The 16,175-nt window shown below is 36.6% G+C and overlaps 1 protein-coding gene across 1 annotated transcript; it reads left to right on the top strand.

Annotated features, from left to right (window-relative positions):
* The first annotated feature begins 494 nt into the window (after positions 1–494).
* LOC113451352 (protein lifeguard 2-like) lies at positions 495–15,546 on the top strand. Its single transcript, XM_087917138.1, has 9 exons — positions 495–633; positions 1,726–2,049; positions 4,477–4,555; positions 6,843–6,896; positions 8,128–8,218; positions 10,045–10,082; positions 10,176–10,263; positions 12,539–12,628; positions 15,397–15,546. Exons 1-9 carry the CDS (start codon positions 495–497, stop codon positions 15,544–15,546), a joined length of 1,053 nt encoding a protein of 350 aa, XP_087773264.1.
* The last annotated feature ends 629 nt before the right edge of the window (positions 15,547–16,175 follow it).

Below are 16,175 nucleotides of genomic sequence, written 5' to 3'. Positions count from 1 at the left end.
TAGCCAGATTCAGCAAAGAAGATTGGCATCACAGATTCTCCCGCTTCTTGCTAAGCCAACACTCAACCCCTTGCATGGTCACCAACAAATCCCCAGCTGAACTTCTGATGGGTAGACGCCTAAGAACTGTATTGGATAGGCTCCACCCTCACTATTGCCCTGACACCCCTCTCGCTTCAATGACGGGGGTCAGAGATTTTGTCTTGCAGGAACATGTCTTCGCAAGGAACTATGCCGGTGACCCACTTTGGATTCCAGGAGTGATAGTAGCCATCACCGGCCCCAGGTTGTACCGGGTCCAGCTGGAAGACGGCCGCATATGGAGAAGGCACCTGGACCAACTAAGGAAGCGACAGGGTACCTTCGCCAGTACCGGATCGTGGGCTCAGGTCGGTCCCCAGGTGCCTCACCAAACTCTCATCGAAGACCATGCCAGAGACCCTTCACCACCGTCACCCGTGCCAAGGGAGCAGGCAGTAGACCGGGACTGCCCGATGGGCCCTCCACCTGAACCGGCAGACGGGGCCACGACATCGCCGCCCAGAAGCACTGCACCGGTACCAGCACAGACCTCAGAACGAGGCTGCACCCCATCACCAACCCTACCAGTCTCCTCGAACTCTGAGACGCTTGGTAACTCACCGGAGTTACGACGCTCGGGCGCCAGCACAGACCGCCCGCTTATTTAAATGACTATGCGTGTTCGCATCTGGGGGAAGGGTGTTATGTCCCTGGAACTTGCCAAAGTCCCCACCCAGGTCCGTTCATGCTGCGGGGGCGTTTGCTGCCCCTCATTGGCTGGCCTCCTCGACAGCCGGCTATAAAAGCCAGCTGCAGGGTCCGGCCAGCCGCTGTTCGCTGTGAGCCTGCTCCAGGCAGGGCTAACACGTTCAGTCCTTTATTGTTTCAATAAAGTCTTGTTGCATTCATGCCCTGGTTTAGCCTCTCATTGCTCAACTACAACACTTATAACCTGAGGTAAAAAATTAAACCAGCCATGGAAGTGTCCTAAATCCTTTTTTGTTGCTTGCAGTAGAAAGTAAAAAATAATGCAGGGAAACAGCAAAGAAACGTCAACATTTCTTACTTCCACTTTGACAATTTAAAAAAGATGAAAACCATCCAAGTAATAGCTTACTCTGCCCATTGGTTTACAATACTTTATTTAACCTAAATTATTTCGGAGAAAAACAGATTGTAGTTGTTAATGATAGTAATTGGGACTGAAATTGCCAAGTGATGCAGCTGTAAAAAAAAGGATGTCACATGACCATATTGCAATTCTAACACCCCCATTGCCCTTCTTAAATGAATCTCACCAGCTGTTGAGAAAGGTCTTACCCTGATTCCCAGCTTGCTCCCTTCCAGTCAGGAGCCTTGGTAAGGTAAGAGACTGACTCCTCTTTAACTCTCCCCCACCTGCTTATCTCTCCCCATCTGTGAGCTTTTGGTCACTCAGGACTCCACTGCCTCCTTTTTCCTCAGCTGGCTTTTTCCATCTCCTGCTGTTGATGAGGCATGGCCAGTCTGGAAGGCTTCAAAACCTCAGAAAAAAACAGCACAAAGCACATAATCTCAGGAAAAAGGCCTGGCACAGCTAGCAGATAACTCAGAAAGCACCAGGCTGGGCATACCTCATATGCAGCAGGAAGAAGAAAACAAAATTGAAAAGAATTTCAGCAGCACAATAACCATTGTAATGACTGTATTTCTGTTCATCTATAGGTATAACTGGAACGGAATTATCCAAGATGGAAAGTGGAGATATAGCATACATTAAATACCTACATCCTGCTGGTGATTCTCCAAAAGTTCCAGGTCCAGTGAGGTCATTTGTAAAGCAAGATATGTTACCACAAAGTAAGGAGAAAATAATTGCTCGACAGGCTTCATCAAAATTTGAAAGGGTTCCATCAAATGTAAGAAGAACAAGATCTTCTCCATCGTATGGCAGACATCCAAGACGGGGAGCATCGCACAGAAGACGGCAACACATGCTAAATATTGTTGAAGATGCAGGTCCATTTGCAGACAGAGCCATTCGCAGAAGTAAGTGACAACAATCTCTGGCAAGTCAAGAACATGTAGGATCGAACTACATATAAAGTTGACAATAGTTCTCATCACATGGTCATTGGTCATGGAATGTATGTTACTTCAGGTTGAAGATAAACATCTTTTTATTTCTTCCATTTAAATTCAGCTTCCCAGGAAATATAACTGATTTATTATCATTGAATCTTTATCCAACATTTTGTAATATTCATTGTAAGGAGTCTAACCTACAATAACAAAGATAATTCAGAGATAATGGGTATACTTTGAATTGGATGCATTTGGCTTTAAACAGTCATAGTTCAGTTCACGAAGTAGCAGGAATTTGAACAATTTGGAATTTGAAATAATCCTATTTCAAATCTAAATTTGTCCTCTATTTGAAGTATTCAAAATTGCTATCAAACTTAAAAAGATATATTTTGAATTTGAAGCTTTTTTTTCTTTTATGTACACTGAGAGCATATGCACCAAAGACAAATTTCTTGTGTCCAATCACACTTGGCCAATAATTATATATTCTAAAATGTTTGCATATCCCAGTACTTACAATAATTACCGGATTTTGCTTAATATGCAAGTGGCAATCTAGCTTAAGTTTGTAACTACTCTTCGTTTCTGCTTACTTGCTTACCTAGTGATGAGAAGTGAACAGACAGCTGCATCAAGAAGAACAAGAACTTCAGGAAATAGAAACTCTAGAAAGCCATTCCCTTCCGACTTGAACACACATTAAAGAATAGTAGAGATGTTTTTTTTTACTTTTGACAGTGCTGATTTATTGACATTTACACCATGCAAACTTTGAGTTCATTGTTTCCACTGCTACTCCTTTTTCAATCCCCTCCCCCAAGTATCAGAAAATGAATTTGCTAATATCTGGCCATCCTAATAACTCATTCTTTGTGATATATGCTTTGCTATGTGGCATACAGGCAATTGATCAAGGAAGTACAGAAAGTAGTTTCTTTACTGGTGATCAATCTCCGATATCCACTCCTGGAATTTCACTAGAATGAAATTTTAATAAAGTCTCTTTCACTTCCACTGCCAGCTGTAATGTTGTTTGGCAGCAGAGACTAATCCATTCATATCCCATCAACATTATTTTTTCATTTATGAAACATTTTCTTTCTTGAAAATGTTTTCAATAAGCCAACATAAAGAAGATACAAAACATTTTATTTTGAATTCAGCAAATGCTCTTGGTTGTTCTCAGCATTAGTTATTCTTTAATGCAGAAAAAAATACAGGTAATCCTGGACTTTTACAGCTGTTTGTTTACTGACTGTTTGAAGTTGCAACGGCTGTCAACTTTGAAACAACTTTGGCCAAAGACATGTTTATTTTCGCTTCATTTCTTAGTTGCCACTCTTGGGTGGGAAGGGCGAGGGAAGTTAGAAAGGATTGGAATATTGTGCCTTAATCCGCTAGACAAAATATGTCACGGAACTATGACAACGGCACTGAAAAAGTGACTTATGACTATTTTTCACAACCATTGCAGCATTGATCATGATCATATGGTCAAAATTCAGATGCCTGACTACTGGTTCGTATTTATGACATTGCAGTGTCCCAGGGAGGTCGATCACCTTTTGCGACCTTCTGACAAAGTCAATGGAGAAGCCGGATTCACTTAACTAACAACCTTGTTATTGATTTAACAACTATGACAAGAAAAGTCATAAAATGGGGCAAACTTCACTTAAACGCATCACTTAGCAACAGAAACTTTGGGCTCAATTGTGGTTATAAGTCGAGGACTATCTGTAATCAAATAAGTAAAAAAAAAATCAAAGGATATTTTAACTATTTCCCTGTATCATCAATGGAAATTATGGGTTTAACAACATATTCCTTTCAGAGGTGGTATTCAGCAGGTTCTGACTAGTTCTGGAGAACCGATGGTGGAAATTTTGAGTAGTTCGGAGAACTGGCAAATCCCACCTCTGACTGGAGATTTTACAGCATCCTTCCCCTGCCATGCCCACCAAGCCATGCCCACAGAACCAGTAGTAAAAAAAATTGAATCCCACCACTGATTCATCTTATGCATCTCATCAAGTTATACTTGTTTACTGTCTCCTGGTTGATTCACAGGACTAAAGAGTTGATAATCATAGGGAGAAAACAATGGCAGAAACTCTTTTGCTCTTCATCTAAGAAAGTTGTTGAACACACAGTTGTTCAGTGTCTGAAAAAGCAATTGAGGGATATTACATTTGAGAGGAATAAGCTGGGGAACATAAAATGTTATTTACATTGTCTTATCTTACATATTTGATGTTCTGAATAAATCATGAATTTATTAAAATAGTGCCATTTTTGCTTTCTGGATATCTTTTAATTTCCAAACAAAACTTGATTGTCTGATTTGTTTTAAATATATAATCTGAAATTATTCTTTTCTTTCTTTAGGCTTTCTTTGGAAATTATATCTCATGTTGGCATTGCAACTGGGTTACACTGATGCTATAATATGTTTGTTCATCTACTGGTAAGTGTACTTTACTGCAGCTGTCACCAACTTGGTGTCATCAGGATATGTTGGACAGCGATGGGAATAAAAAATTTTTACTACTGGTTCTATGGGTGTGGCTTGGTGGGCATGGCGTGGCTTAGCTGGCGTGGCTTGGTGGTAGGGGAAGGATACTTCAAAATCTCCATTCCCTCCCACTCCTGGGGGAAGATTACTGAAAAATCCCCATTCCCTCCCTACTCCACTAACCTGATTTCCAGCTCCGTTCTCCTGTGCAAGGCAAAAAAAGAAGACCCAGCTGGGACTCGGGCGGCAGAGAATAAATGGGGGCGGGGCCAGTCAATGGTGGTATTTGCCGGTTCTCAGAACTACTCAAAATTTCCACTGCCGGTTCTCCAGAACTGGTCAGAATCTGCTGAATACCACCTATGATGTTGGGAAATAACTGTAGTAGGTACCTATGTTCAGCAGCAAATGGTTCCAATAATAATGCAGTATAATACTCAACTTGTTCCATTACATATGAATTACTAAATACTGCACACCATTGAAAAACCAGTGTTTTGCTTACAGCCAAACATGTCTGCCACTTGATGTGTGCAGGAGATCTACCACATGGATAGATCTGGTTACATCAATGTATCATATCAGCATGTCTAGTATCTTGTCAATGGTTGAGGGTTGTGTATATTTTTTTGATGTTATTTGCCATATTGCAGAAGGTGCATTTTCTTACAGCCGTCAGTCGTTCCAAGCAGCATGTTCTTACCAACTGAATTTCTCAATATTGATGTGAATATTTTGATCTTTTTCTCATTTTCTATTCCCCCATGACTTCATTTTGGTGGATTCAAATATTTCCTCTCTTACTGCGAGGGGGAAAACACACTGTGCAAATAATAAGGTGCAATTTAAGAAAAATTGAACAATTCATATGACTCAAAATGACTAATAAGTTATTCATTATAGAACTTCCATGTTTTCTGGGATTTGAATAATAAGGGGATAGAGAAAGTGTTTCCTGTTTCTTATCTTTCCAGTGCTTGAATTACATCTGGGACACAAGGCCTATTATTTAGGTTATATAGAGAATTATGTGCTAAATAGCTAATTCTATTTTCACAAAGTAACAAGGGTAACAATTACATTTCAGCTAGAATAACAGAAAGAGTTGGGAGACACCTTGGAGATCGTCTAATCCAATCCTCTGCTCAAATAGGAAATCCTATAATATTTTAGACCAATGTTGTCCAATCTCTTCTTTAAAATCTTCAGTGTTGGAGCACCCACAAATTATGTCAAATTTTGATTTGAAATATAATTTTAAATGCAGAAAAATGCTCAGCTGTATAGTAAACCATTTAAGTACCATTTAAATATACATAATGGACTTATGCAAAATCTAAACTTACAGATTTATAAGTGACAGTTTTTCTCCTCTTGTTAAAAATTATACTCTGCTACTAAACCACTGCTTTGCAGCTGATTTTTGTTTCTTTGGATGGGAAAAAAATCCAAAGGGGTGGGCTTCAAAAATTTTAGCAATAGGTTCTCTGCCCAGTTGTTGGGTGGACGTGGCCATGGTGGGCATGGCCTAATCAGCCTCCTGCACCATGGTGTGGGTTTTTTTTTTTGCCCTCCCAGGGTTCTTCTCAATCCTCCGGGAGGATGAAAATGGCCTCCCCCGGCTGTGGAGATTCTTTGGAAGCCAGAAACAGGCCCATTTTTGGCCTTGGCCTTCCCAAACTTCTTAGAGACCTATTTTTCTCCTTCCCTGAACCTCTGCATGCGCCCTGCACTTACCTGCATCCAAAACAGGCCATGTGGGGACTCCGGGGAGGGGAGGGGTGGGTGGGATCAGCCAGGAGTGGGATTTGAGGGTTCTCCGATCTGCACAGAATCTAAGCTAGGGGCTCTCCCAAACTCCTGCAAACTCCCAGCAGCCTACCCTGATCTAACCCACCTTACAGGGCTACTGTTATAGGAAAAAGTAGGAAGAGCATTACATACCTACCACCTTTCACTGACCCAAAGGTGATTTTTATAAAAGAAGTAATTTCTCCTGTATAAATTATTCTAAGATATAATAATTGTAAAATATTTTCTGTATGTTAACCTCCTGTTGATTAAGATCCATCATGCTTTCTATGTTTTATTGGGTTTTCAATCTCATTATTTTAATATTGCTTTGATCCCTACTGAATATAGAACCATGAGATGGAAATATTTTAAAATTAATTGAATAAATTACTAATTATTTCCATTGTATCCTTTCTTTAACCATATTTGAATTGTTTGGGTCTAGGAAGTTCCTTAAAATATGGGTTAAGAGACGTCCATGGTTCTGCTATAGTCTCTTGTAAGTATTATATATACAATTGTCAATTATTAAAACCTGCTCCTTAGTAAATATTTATTGTTTCTTAGTAAAACTAAAAAGCCCAACATCTCAGAGCAAGCAAACCCAACTACTTGTAGTACCAGTTTTATCTGCAGTTGAGAAACAGTACTTAATTATATTAAGTAATTATATTGTATGTTTAACATATGATGATCACCTATCAAAAATTTCATCAAAGATTATATTTTTAACAAAAATTGATATTATTTGTTCCTTTTGCATATCTTTTTAATGTAATTAGTTATCTTGGCTATAAATGTTAATCCATTGCCTTCAAGTATCCTAAACCAATGGTCCAATTAGGAATCTATAAAATTCTGTTTTGAAAAACTATATATTAATAGAATTGACAAGATGACATCTTCATATTTACTTTATTAGTACTCTGGTTTCTTTTCCACTCTCTAGCTAATTTACATTGGTATTTAATGTAATACTCTATGTCAGGAGATTCTAACCACATTATTTTATTGGTAACAATATGGAAGTGATTTGCCATTTTTTTCCAAATTTTTTTACTTCCATTTTAATAGGAGGACATCCACCAAAATATCTACCTATGTATAATCAGCCCTGCTTAGCCTCAAATATTAGCCAAGGTCAATTAGATGCAGAAGTAAATTTATCTTTTAGTTGAATTATGGATACAGTGATATTCTTATAATAATCATGATAGCATTCTAATACCTTAATTAGATAGAAACTCTGTCTTATTGAGGTTTTAAAAATGGATGCCAGTCTTCTAACAAAAATGGGCAAGGGGTGATTCTACTCATCTATCAAGTTTCGATGCCTCCCAGATCTACTCTTAAGACTCAGTTTAAGTTATTGGGGCTGTGTAAGTGAGTTTGAAAATTGTCCTTTCAAATTTCCACTGAAAGAAGCAGCTCTATTTATAGGAGACCTGCATCAATTATTAATTCAATGTTAGAGTGAAATTTGGAACTGAGGTTTGCTGTTTGAGAAATGATGTGTTGACTGTAATATATTAAGCTTCATCATTGCATTTCTTTTAAAGAAGTGTAAAAATCTAGTTTAATGTTGTTTTCCTTTAAAGAGATTTTATTGGATTATTAAATGTCAATGTGGTTTACCTATAATTATTTATTGAATGTTAATTTTTATTATTACAATATCAGTTGTAAGATAACAGGGCCTTTTAAACTCTAAGATATTTATCTGATTTTAGACCAGCAATCTTGATAATGGTCATTGCCTTAGCATGCTGTGATCAAGCCCGAAGAAAATTTCCTTTGAATATCATTTTGTTAGCATTATTTGTAAGTATCTCTTGAAGGTAATGCTCTGTATCATATATTAATATTTTAATATCCGTTTATTATATATGTCATTGCTATCTTTTGCTGCATCTACTTTACAATTTGAAGAATGCATTACTTGCCTTGTACAGTAAAAATGAAAACAGAACATTCTACTGTGATATTTTCCATTCCAGACTGAAATGTGCTGGACCAAAATTTCTGCCAATATTGCCTCAAGTCCCATCCAGCTTGACTAATGGAACATCAGGAAAGAGAAAGCTAATCTAATTCATATAAAGTTCAAAACAACAGAAAGTTTGTACTTCCTATACTACAGCTATTTACATTCCCAAAATAAGTTTTGGGAAAATGCTGTTTCATCCCCATATTGCATATAATAGCATTATGAATATGCAGTGTGTTGGGATAAATAGCCTGAGAACATTCGTCAAAGTTGTCAGACTGAATCAGTTAAAATTAATTTTCTGCTATTGTTGGTTTTTACTGTAGCATGTTATAAATTATATTTGCTCATCCTGACCTGACTACTTATGCTAGATACTTAATTAATTACCCCAGAGACAGATCTTCATTACTGATAGTTCACAAGTCATTATTAATGGTTATTATTAATGGTGCACAAGGGTAACTGCATTTCATAAATGATTGCATCTAGGAATGCACCTGAAACATACAATAGCTATTTGATTCTATTGTCATTTGCACTTTTTCAAGTGAATAATAACAGAATAACAGAGTTAGAAGGGACCTTAGAAGTCATCTAGTCCAGCCCCTGGGTATACATTCTGGACAAATGACTATCCATCTCTTCCTAAAAACCTCCAAGGATGGAGCATTCATAACTTCTGGAGGCAAGCTGTTCCATTGACTAATTGTTCTGATTCTCAGGAGATTTCTCCTTAGTTCTAGATTGGAACTCTCTTTGATAAGCTTTCATTTCTTACTTCTTGTCCTGTTTGGCAGATGCTTTGGAGAATTGGGTTGATCCCTTCTTCTCTGTGGCAGCACTTCAAATATTGGAAGACTTCTATCCTATCATCCCTTCTCTTCATTAGAGGAGACCTACTTAGTTCACAGCCGTTCAATGTATGTTTTAGCCTCCCACCCATAATCATCCTTTTTGCTCTTTGCATTCAACAAGGTTTTTTTGTACTGTGGTGGCCAAAATTGGATGCAGTATTTCAAGTGTGATCTTACCAAAGCAGCATATAGCAGTACTAATACTTCACCTGATCTTGATATTATCTCTCTGTTGATGCAGTCTAGGACTGTGTTGGCTTTTTTTGGCAGCATCCTGCTGGTTCATACTTATGTGGTTATCTTAGTGGATTCCTAGATCCCTCTCACAATTATTGCTGTTGAGCGAGCAGTGTTATTCTATATCTGTGCATTTGTTTTTTCTTGACTAAGTGTAAAACCTTACTTTTCTCACCACTCAATTGCATTTTGTTGAATGGGACCCAGTGTTCATGTCTTTTAAAGATTTAAATTCTTCTAAAACATTGGCTTTTACTTCCATCTGCACATTCATGAGCTTCCTTTCTATTGCTTCATCTAGATTATTTTAATACAATATATACCTTTTCAGTTTACCATAATTTTACAAAACATATCTATACAATCTGTTCTAACAAATACTGTTAAGTATATAGGTTTTTTTTGGCTGGGAAGTTATATGTAAAAATTATATATGGTAGAATGAATTATATTTTTTCTGAATTGAAAAGAATCTCCTTCAGAAACAAATGCAAAACAGTTATTATGTAAGATAATACTAATAATACATGAATAATGTAGTAATAAATAATTATTTTTATTTTTAGACAATCCTCATGGGTACATGGCTTGGATCCATTGATGCGTAAGTTGTTAATAAATAAATTGAATTGCATTGTGTTGTGTTGTGTTGATGTGATTATAGATGTCATAAAAATATTTATGTGTTTGGTTTTAGCTTCTTCGATGCAGACATGTTGATGTGGACAGTTGGTTCTACTTCATTAGTGATATTGGGACTGCATTTTTTTGCTCTTCAGAAAAAAGTAAGCAGTCACTGTTTAAATGTCCTACAGAACCATTTGAGACCTGAACAATTAAATCACAATTAAAAATCAGGTATGTTCTGTCTCCTGAACTACAAGTGTAGCTGTAATCAGACTCCCTTCACTATTGTCAATTTTGTTATATTGCAGCCTGATTCTACAATTATTGAAATTAATTTTTTTGTCATTAATGTACTATCAGTACCCCATAATGACAAAGTAAAACAGAATTTTAGAAATGTCTACAAGTGAAGTGAATAAACAGGTTTCTATATTGTCTAGCTAATGGGAGTATCTTAATTTTTGTAGCAGAAATGTCAATCGGCCTTAAACTATAACTTTTACGACCAAAGTAGTATTTATAATGCATTGGACACCGTTATGTTTGTAATATTAAAGATCTGTGAAAAGAATTATCTAGACAGTATTTTCTTGGATAATGCTTCCTTAAAAGCATAAGCCTCACAACATCCAATACTTACTAAGTTTTGGGAGAAAGTAGTGGAATATATGTGTAATTGTGTAACAAAGGCTAACGTTTTTAGAGAATAACAACTTGAATCACATTCCCAGCACATGGAATTTGACCAGTGGATAACGCAAATAAATTCTTTGTGCCTTTATTGTAGCTAGAAGATATTGCAGAATTAGAAGATAAATATATAGCCCATTTATTCAATGGATTGGAGATCTAATTATACTTGCTACATATGAGTTGTTTGCCTATAGACATAGAATTTGTATGGATAAGTATAATAAAATATTGGTCTCATTTATTCAAAATATAGGTTAAAATCATAACAGTTATTAATTATATAACTATATTAGAAATTCACCTATACACATGTGTATATCTATATCTGCATAATGTTTGCATTGAATAATTATATATAGAATCGTAATTATATACTGTAAATCATTTTAATGTCATATTTTATTTTTTCTATTGTATTTTCTTAACATACTTTTTAGCATCATGTAATTTTTAAATGTTTATACCTGTTTTTTCTTTTCTTTTTCCTTTTCCTGTTATTATTTTTAAAACAATAAAAATAAATAGCACTAATCTACATTTTTATAGTAATTTTATTAAATATTACAATTAGAATAATAAAAATTAGTATGTGAAAAAAGTTGTTGAATAAGTGGTAATTAAGTGGTAATTGTATGAGGTTCACCAACATATTGGTATTTATATTTGAAAAATAACAAAAATAAAAAAGTTTAAAATTATTCCAATAGAAAATGTTTGGATTCATCTTTTTCTGAAGTATATTTATCAGCATTAAAATAAACTGTAAACCCGGAGAGTTGAATCAGATGAAATCAGTGGAATGACAGGGAAAGGAAATCTTTTTTTCCACTGTTAATAGCCACAATTTTCTTCACCAGATCTCCGAATTAGTTTTCAACAGTATTTCTAAGTTACATACAAAGAAGAAATCATACTATTTAGCTGAAGAAAAATTGTGTTTTCTGCTACTTTACCTGGAAACTAAACTCTTAATAAATATACTTTTATCACATATAGGAAATCTTTGCTGGAAAACATCCAAGATATAAAGTGAAGATTTTTTATTATGGCTGTTTAGTTATTGTTGGTCCCAAAACAGTGGACAGGATCCAATTGGGATCTCAATTCAGCCATCTGTGTTTTAGATCTGTGTCACTCCTGGCTGGTTAAACCTTTCTGAGAAACATGTAATCGGATTCAAATAGGGGTGAATTCATCTCTGAGGCAGTATTATTGGCCTGTCTTCCTCAAGAAACCATCATCAGACCCAACAAGTAGCATGTCTCTGGTGGGTTTAGAACTTTGAGAGATTCGGAAGAGCTTTAAATCCACCGGGGACATGTTCCTTATGGGGAGCAACCGTCTGGTGCACTTGTGGAAAGTCCTGTCTTTCTCCAACCGATTAACTGCTTTTCATTCTGCTGTGGTTTTGGGCACCACTCTTAATGGAACAATCTTGAGTTCCTCAAAGTTGCCGTTTACAACAAGACCTGGTTCTTTGCAAGGGCAGTTAGCTAAGCTGTTCCACGTTAGTGGAATTATGGTGTATGTGTGAGTCATCCATCATCCCAGGTGCAATGTTCTGTTTAATTTTGTGTTCACTGCCATATAAATTTAAGAAATAAATATTTAGCAGTGCTACCAATTTTGGTAGGGACTCCAGTGTATTAGTTACACTGGATCATCATTATTCAAATATTCTAGATTTTAATATTTGTGAGATGACAAAAATGTGTTGATTCCATTGTTGCTTCTCTTCAGTTGGAACTTACCATCACATCTGGAATATTGTTAGTCTTCTTGTTTTCATTGACAATTACTGGAGTTCTTTGTATCTTCATGCAATCACAAGTAAGTGAAGTAGTTTCATTTTTTTTGTCTCACAACTTTTTTCTTATATCTATTTTATCCTTAATTTCATAAGCTGTTTCCTATCTTATTAAAGACTAAGGAAGAATACAACTCTAATAATTTTAGCTTTTATCTGGTAATTATGGTTTCAAATACTTTTAATTCTGCTAAATCAGCCCTTGATTTTCCAAATTCAGCTCTGTGCAATTATATGGAGTCTCCTGCAGTGGTGGGATTCAATTTTTTTTTACTACTGGTTCTGTGGGTGTGGCTTGGTGGGCACCTTGGTGAGCGTGGCAGGAGAAGGATATTGTAAAATCTTCATTCCCACCCCACCCCACTAACCTGCTTTCCAGTTCTGTTCTCCTGCACAGGGCAACAAAAGAAGACCCAGCTGATCAGCTGGGACTCGGGAGGCAGAGAATAGATGGGGCAGGGCCTGTCAGAGGTGGTACTCCAAACTACTCAAAATTTCCGCTATCAGTTCTTCGAACTACTCAAAATTTCTATCATCGGTTCTCCAGAACTGGTCAGAACCTCTGGTCTCCTGGTACAGTTGTATAGGTTATATGGTACTGCCTTTCAATGCAATTGAAGGCAAAATTTGAACGACCTGGAAGATTAGTGATATGTGGAATTTTTATTGAAAGCATAAGCAGACACTTAACTAACAAAAGGTAAATGTATACAGGGTGGGAGGGGGGGACAAGAATTGGTAAGCAGATAAAAGTATAATGCCAAAAATATGCTAATGCTAGCTCTCTAGCAAAAAGAAAGAATCCAAGGAGCAATCCTCTACATAAAATAGACAGAAAGGTGCCCCCCAATATGATATATTTTTGGAATAAGTGTATGAAATGCCCGCATGCAAAAAATGAGCTAGGAAGGCGGCAGTTAACATGCAATTTCATATAAGCTAATTATCTGGATGAGGAGTTCCATCATGGTAGATTAATTGATAACTCCCAAAGGGGTAGATATAGCAGATGAAAAATGTCACTACCGTATTCTGAAGAGGCCTTGTGGATTATGATCTGGAGTGAGGCTCAATTTAGTGAAGTATAGCTTTAGAAAGCATACCAATAAGAAGGGCATCTGAAGGATACCAAACCATCAAGAAGAGATGTTACATTAGCCGTCATTACCCATAGGGCCCTCATTTAACTCGCAGTCAAAAAAACTTTTTTTCCTGCAGTATCAGGACAAGAGTTTGCAGAGCAGACGTAGACCACTGGTTCTATTCATTTTAAAAGCAAAAGAAGGGCAACTCTTAAACAAGTAGCTTCAACTACTTTTTTGGGGGAGGGTTGAGGATCCAAACTTTGTCAAGGACCTTGGAGTACTCATCTCAAATGATCCAAGTGCTAGAGCCCACTATAACTACATAGCCAAAAGGCACTAAGAATTGTTAATCTAATCCTACATAGCTTCTTCTCTGGTAATATCACACTACTAACTAGAGCATACAAAACATTTGCTAGACCTATACTTGAATACAGCTCATCAGTCTGGAACCCATATCATGTATGTGATATTGACACAATTGAAAAAGTCCAGAAATATTTCACAAGAAGAGTTTTCCGCTCCTCTACTCATTTCAGAATACCTTATGCCACCAGACTTGAAACTCTAGACCTAGAAAATGTAGAACTACGCCACCTCCGGTCCGATCTAAATACAGCATATAAAATCATACATTGCAATGTCCTACCTGTCAATGAATACTTCAGCTTCAATCATAACAATACAAGAGCACACAATAGATACAAACTCAAGGTTAACCGCACCAAACTTGATTGCAGAAAATAAGACTTCAGCAACAGATTGGTCATTGTTTGGAATACTCTAGCTGACTCTGTGGTTTCTTCCCCAAACCCCCAAAACTTTAACCTTAGCCTGCCTACTATTGATCTCACCCCTTTCCTAAGGAGGCCTGTAGGGGGTGTGCATAAGTGCACCAATCATGCCTACCATCCCTGTCCTATTGTTTTTAATTTTTCTTATAAGTATGTATCTCATGTATTCAAAACTATATTTATTCTTATACCTGTATCTTGTAAGAGATTGACAAATCAAATAAATACTAAATACTAAAAAATATTAAACTTCAATCTTTGCCAAATCTTCAACCTAAGGAAAATATTTGCCTTCAGAGAATGAAGAGCACCAAATTATTCTAGTGTGTGGATCATATGCATACTACTAGGTTTTAAGGAACACTAATTACCTTTGTTTTTGCTTAATTTTAATTTTAAATTCTTATTTTGCAGTTGGACGAAGTATTTTATTCTGGTATTGGAACACTTCTTTTTGGCATAGTAAGTAATTTAAATTAGCTACAGATTGAACCTATATCACATAGAGTGAGAGGCAAACAGCACTGTGTAAGACTGAAATTCATTACATCTTATTTCTGTAAAAAATGTGACTTGAATGATTATCTGAATTAGGTTATCAAATTTATGACCATCTGTTTTGCTTAGTTTCTAATAAGTTTATTTTCTGAATACAAACCTTAAGATATCACTGTATTAGTAATTACCACAAAAAGGGATTGTTTTTTTTATTAATAGGGAGCTTTACCACATTAAAATATTAAAATCACTTAACTTGACCTTTGAAGGTTAAGGTGATAAAACAGTTAATGATGCAAACTATTCTGCTAGATAATTGCTTTTAAAATAAATTGTACCTTCAGTGACAAGTGAGACAAAGATTTAGTAACATAAATGCAATAACTGCATTTTTTTCCTTGTTTTTTTTAAAAGTACCTGTTGGTCGACACACAGCTAATGCTGGGAAAGAGGCATCATTACCGACTGAATCCAGAGGAATATGTATTTGCAGTACTAAATGTCTACATTGATATTCTCAATATGTTTTTATTTATATTGAGATTTGTTGGTTTCATGAAGTGAAAAGCATGCTATATAGGTTGAATAAAGAAGATTGTAAAGTAAAAGTTTCCAGGCAGAAAAAAAAAAAAAGAATTTATGAAACATTTATGGAATTTATGCCATATCATTACAAAAATTTGAACTGAACAAATATAATTCACGTATAGTTAGTCCTTAGTTAACGATCATCTATTCAACTAATTCTCAAAATTATAGTTTATGCAGCCATTGTGTGATAAAAATTCAGCACTTAATAGCCTCAGGGGTACTCCAGCACTTAACTTTCCTCCCACTCCCCGCCCCCCCAATCTTAGTTTTGGCTATCCACAATGGCACTCCTTTCTGGTGCTGGCGGGGGTGGGGATAAATAAATTTTGCACAGTGGCGTAGGGATGGTTGTTGGTTGTGGCTTGAGGCAGCATTCCTGAGTGGCAGTGGTTGGTGTGCTGGAACTATCGTAAAGGCCTAGGGATGGTGGTGGCCAGTTGACGGTCCCAGTGCTGTTATACAGGATGGCAGAGATGGAGAAGATATAGGCAGATGCGGGGAACTGAAGAGGAGGAAGTCCATTACTTTACCAAGGTTGGGGGCTGACAGGGACACAGCTGGGAGTAGCTTGGCTTGGTGTGAGTCCTTGCCTAATGACCTGG

Source organism: Pseudonaja textilis, chromosome Z (genome assembly GCF_049901715.1).
Source record: "Pseudonaja textilis isolate UNSWEBS1 chromosome Z, rPseTex1.2, whole genome shotgun sequence".
NCBI classification, from domain to species: Eukaryota; Metazoa; Chordata; class Lepidosauria; order Squamata; family Elapidae; genus Pseudonaja; species Pseudonaja textilis.
The sequence above is the reverse complement of the archived record's forward strand: the minus strand, read 5'-3'. Positions and strand labels throughout refer to the sequence as shown.

Coding starts and splice junctions, on each gene's coding strand:
- LOC113451352 (XM_087917138.1), top strand. CDS start 495: ATGGGCCCTCCACCTGAACCGGCAGACGGGGCCACGACATCGCCGCCC. Junction 634..1,725: donor CTCGAACTCTGAGACGCTTG/GTAACTCACCGG, acceptor GTTCATCTATAG/GTATAACTGGAACGGAATTA. Junction 10,264..12,538: donor TTTTTGCTCTTCAGAAAAAA/GTAAGCAGTCAC, acceptor GCTTCTCTTCAG/TTGGAACTTACCATCACATC.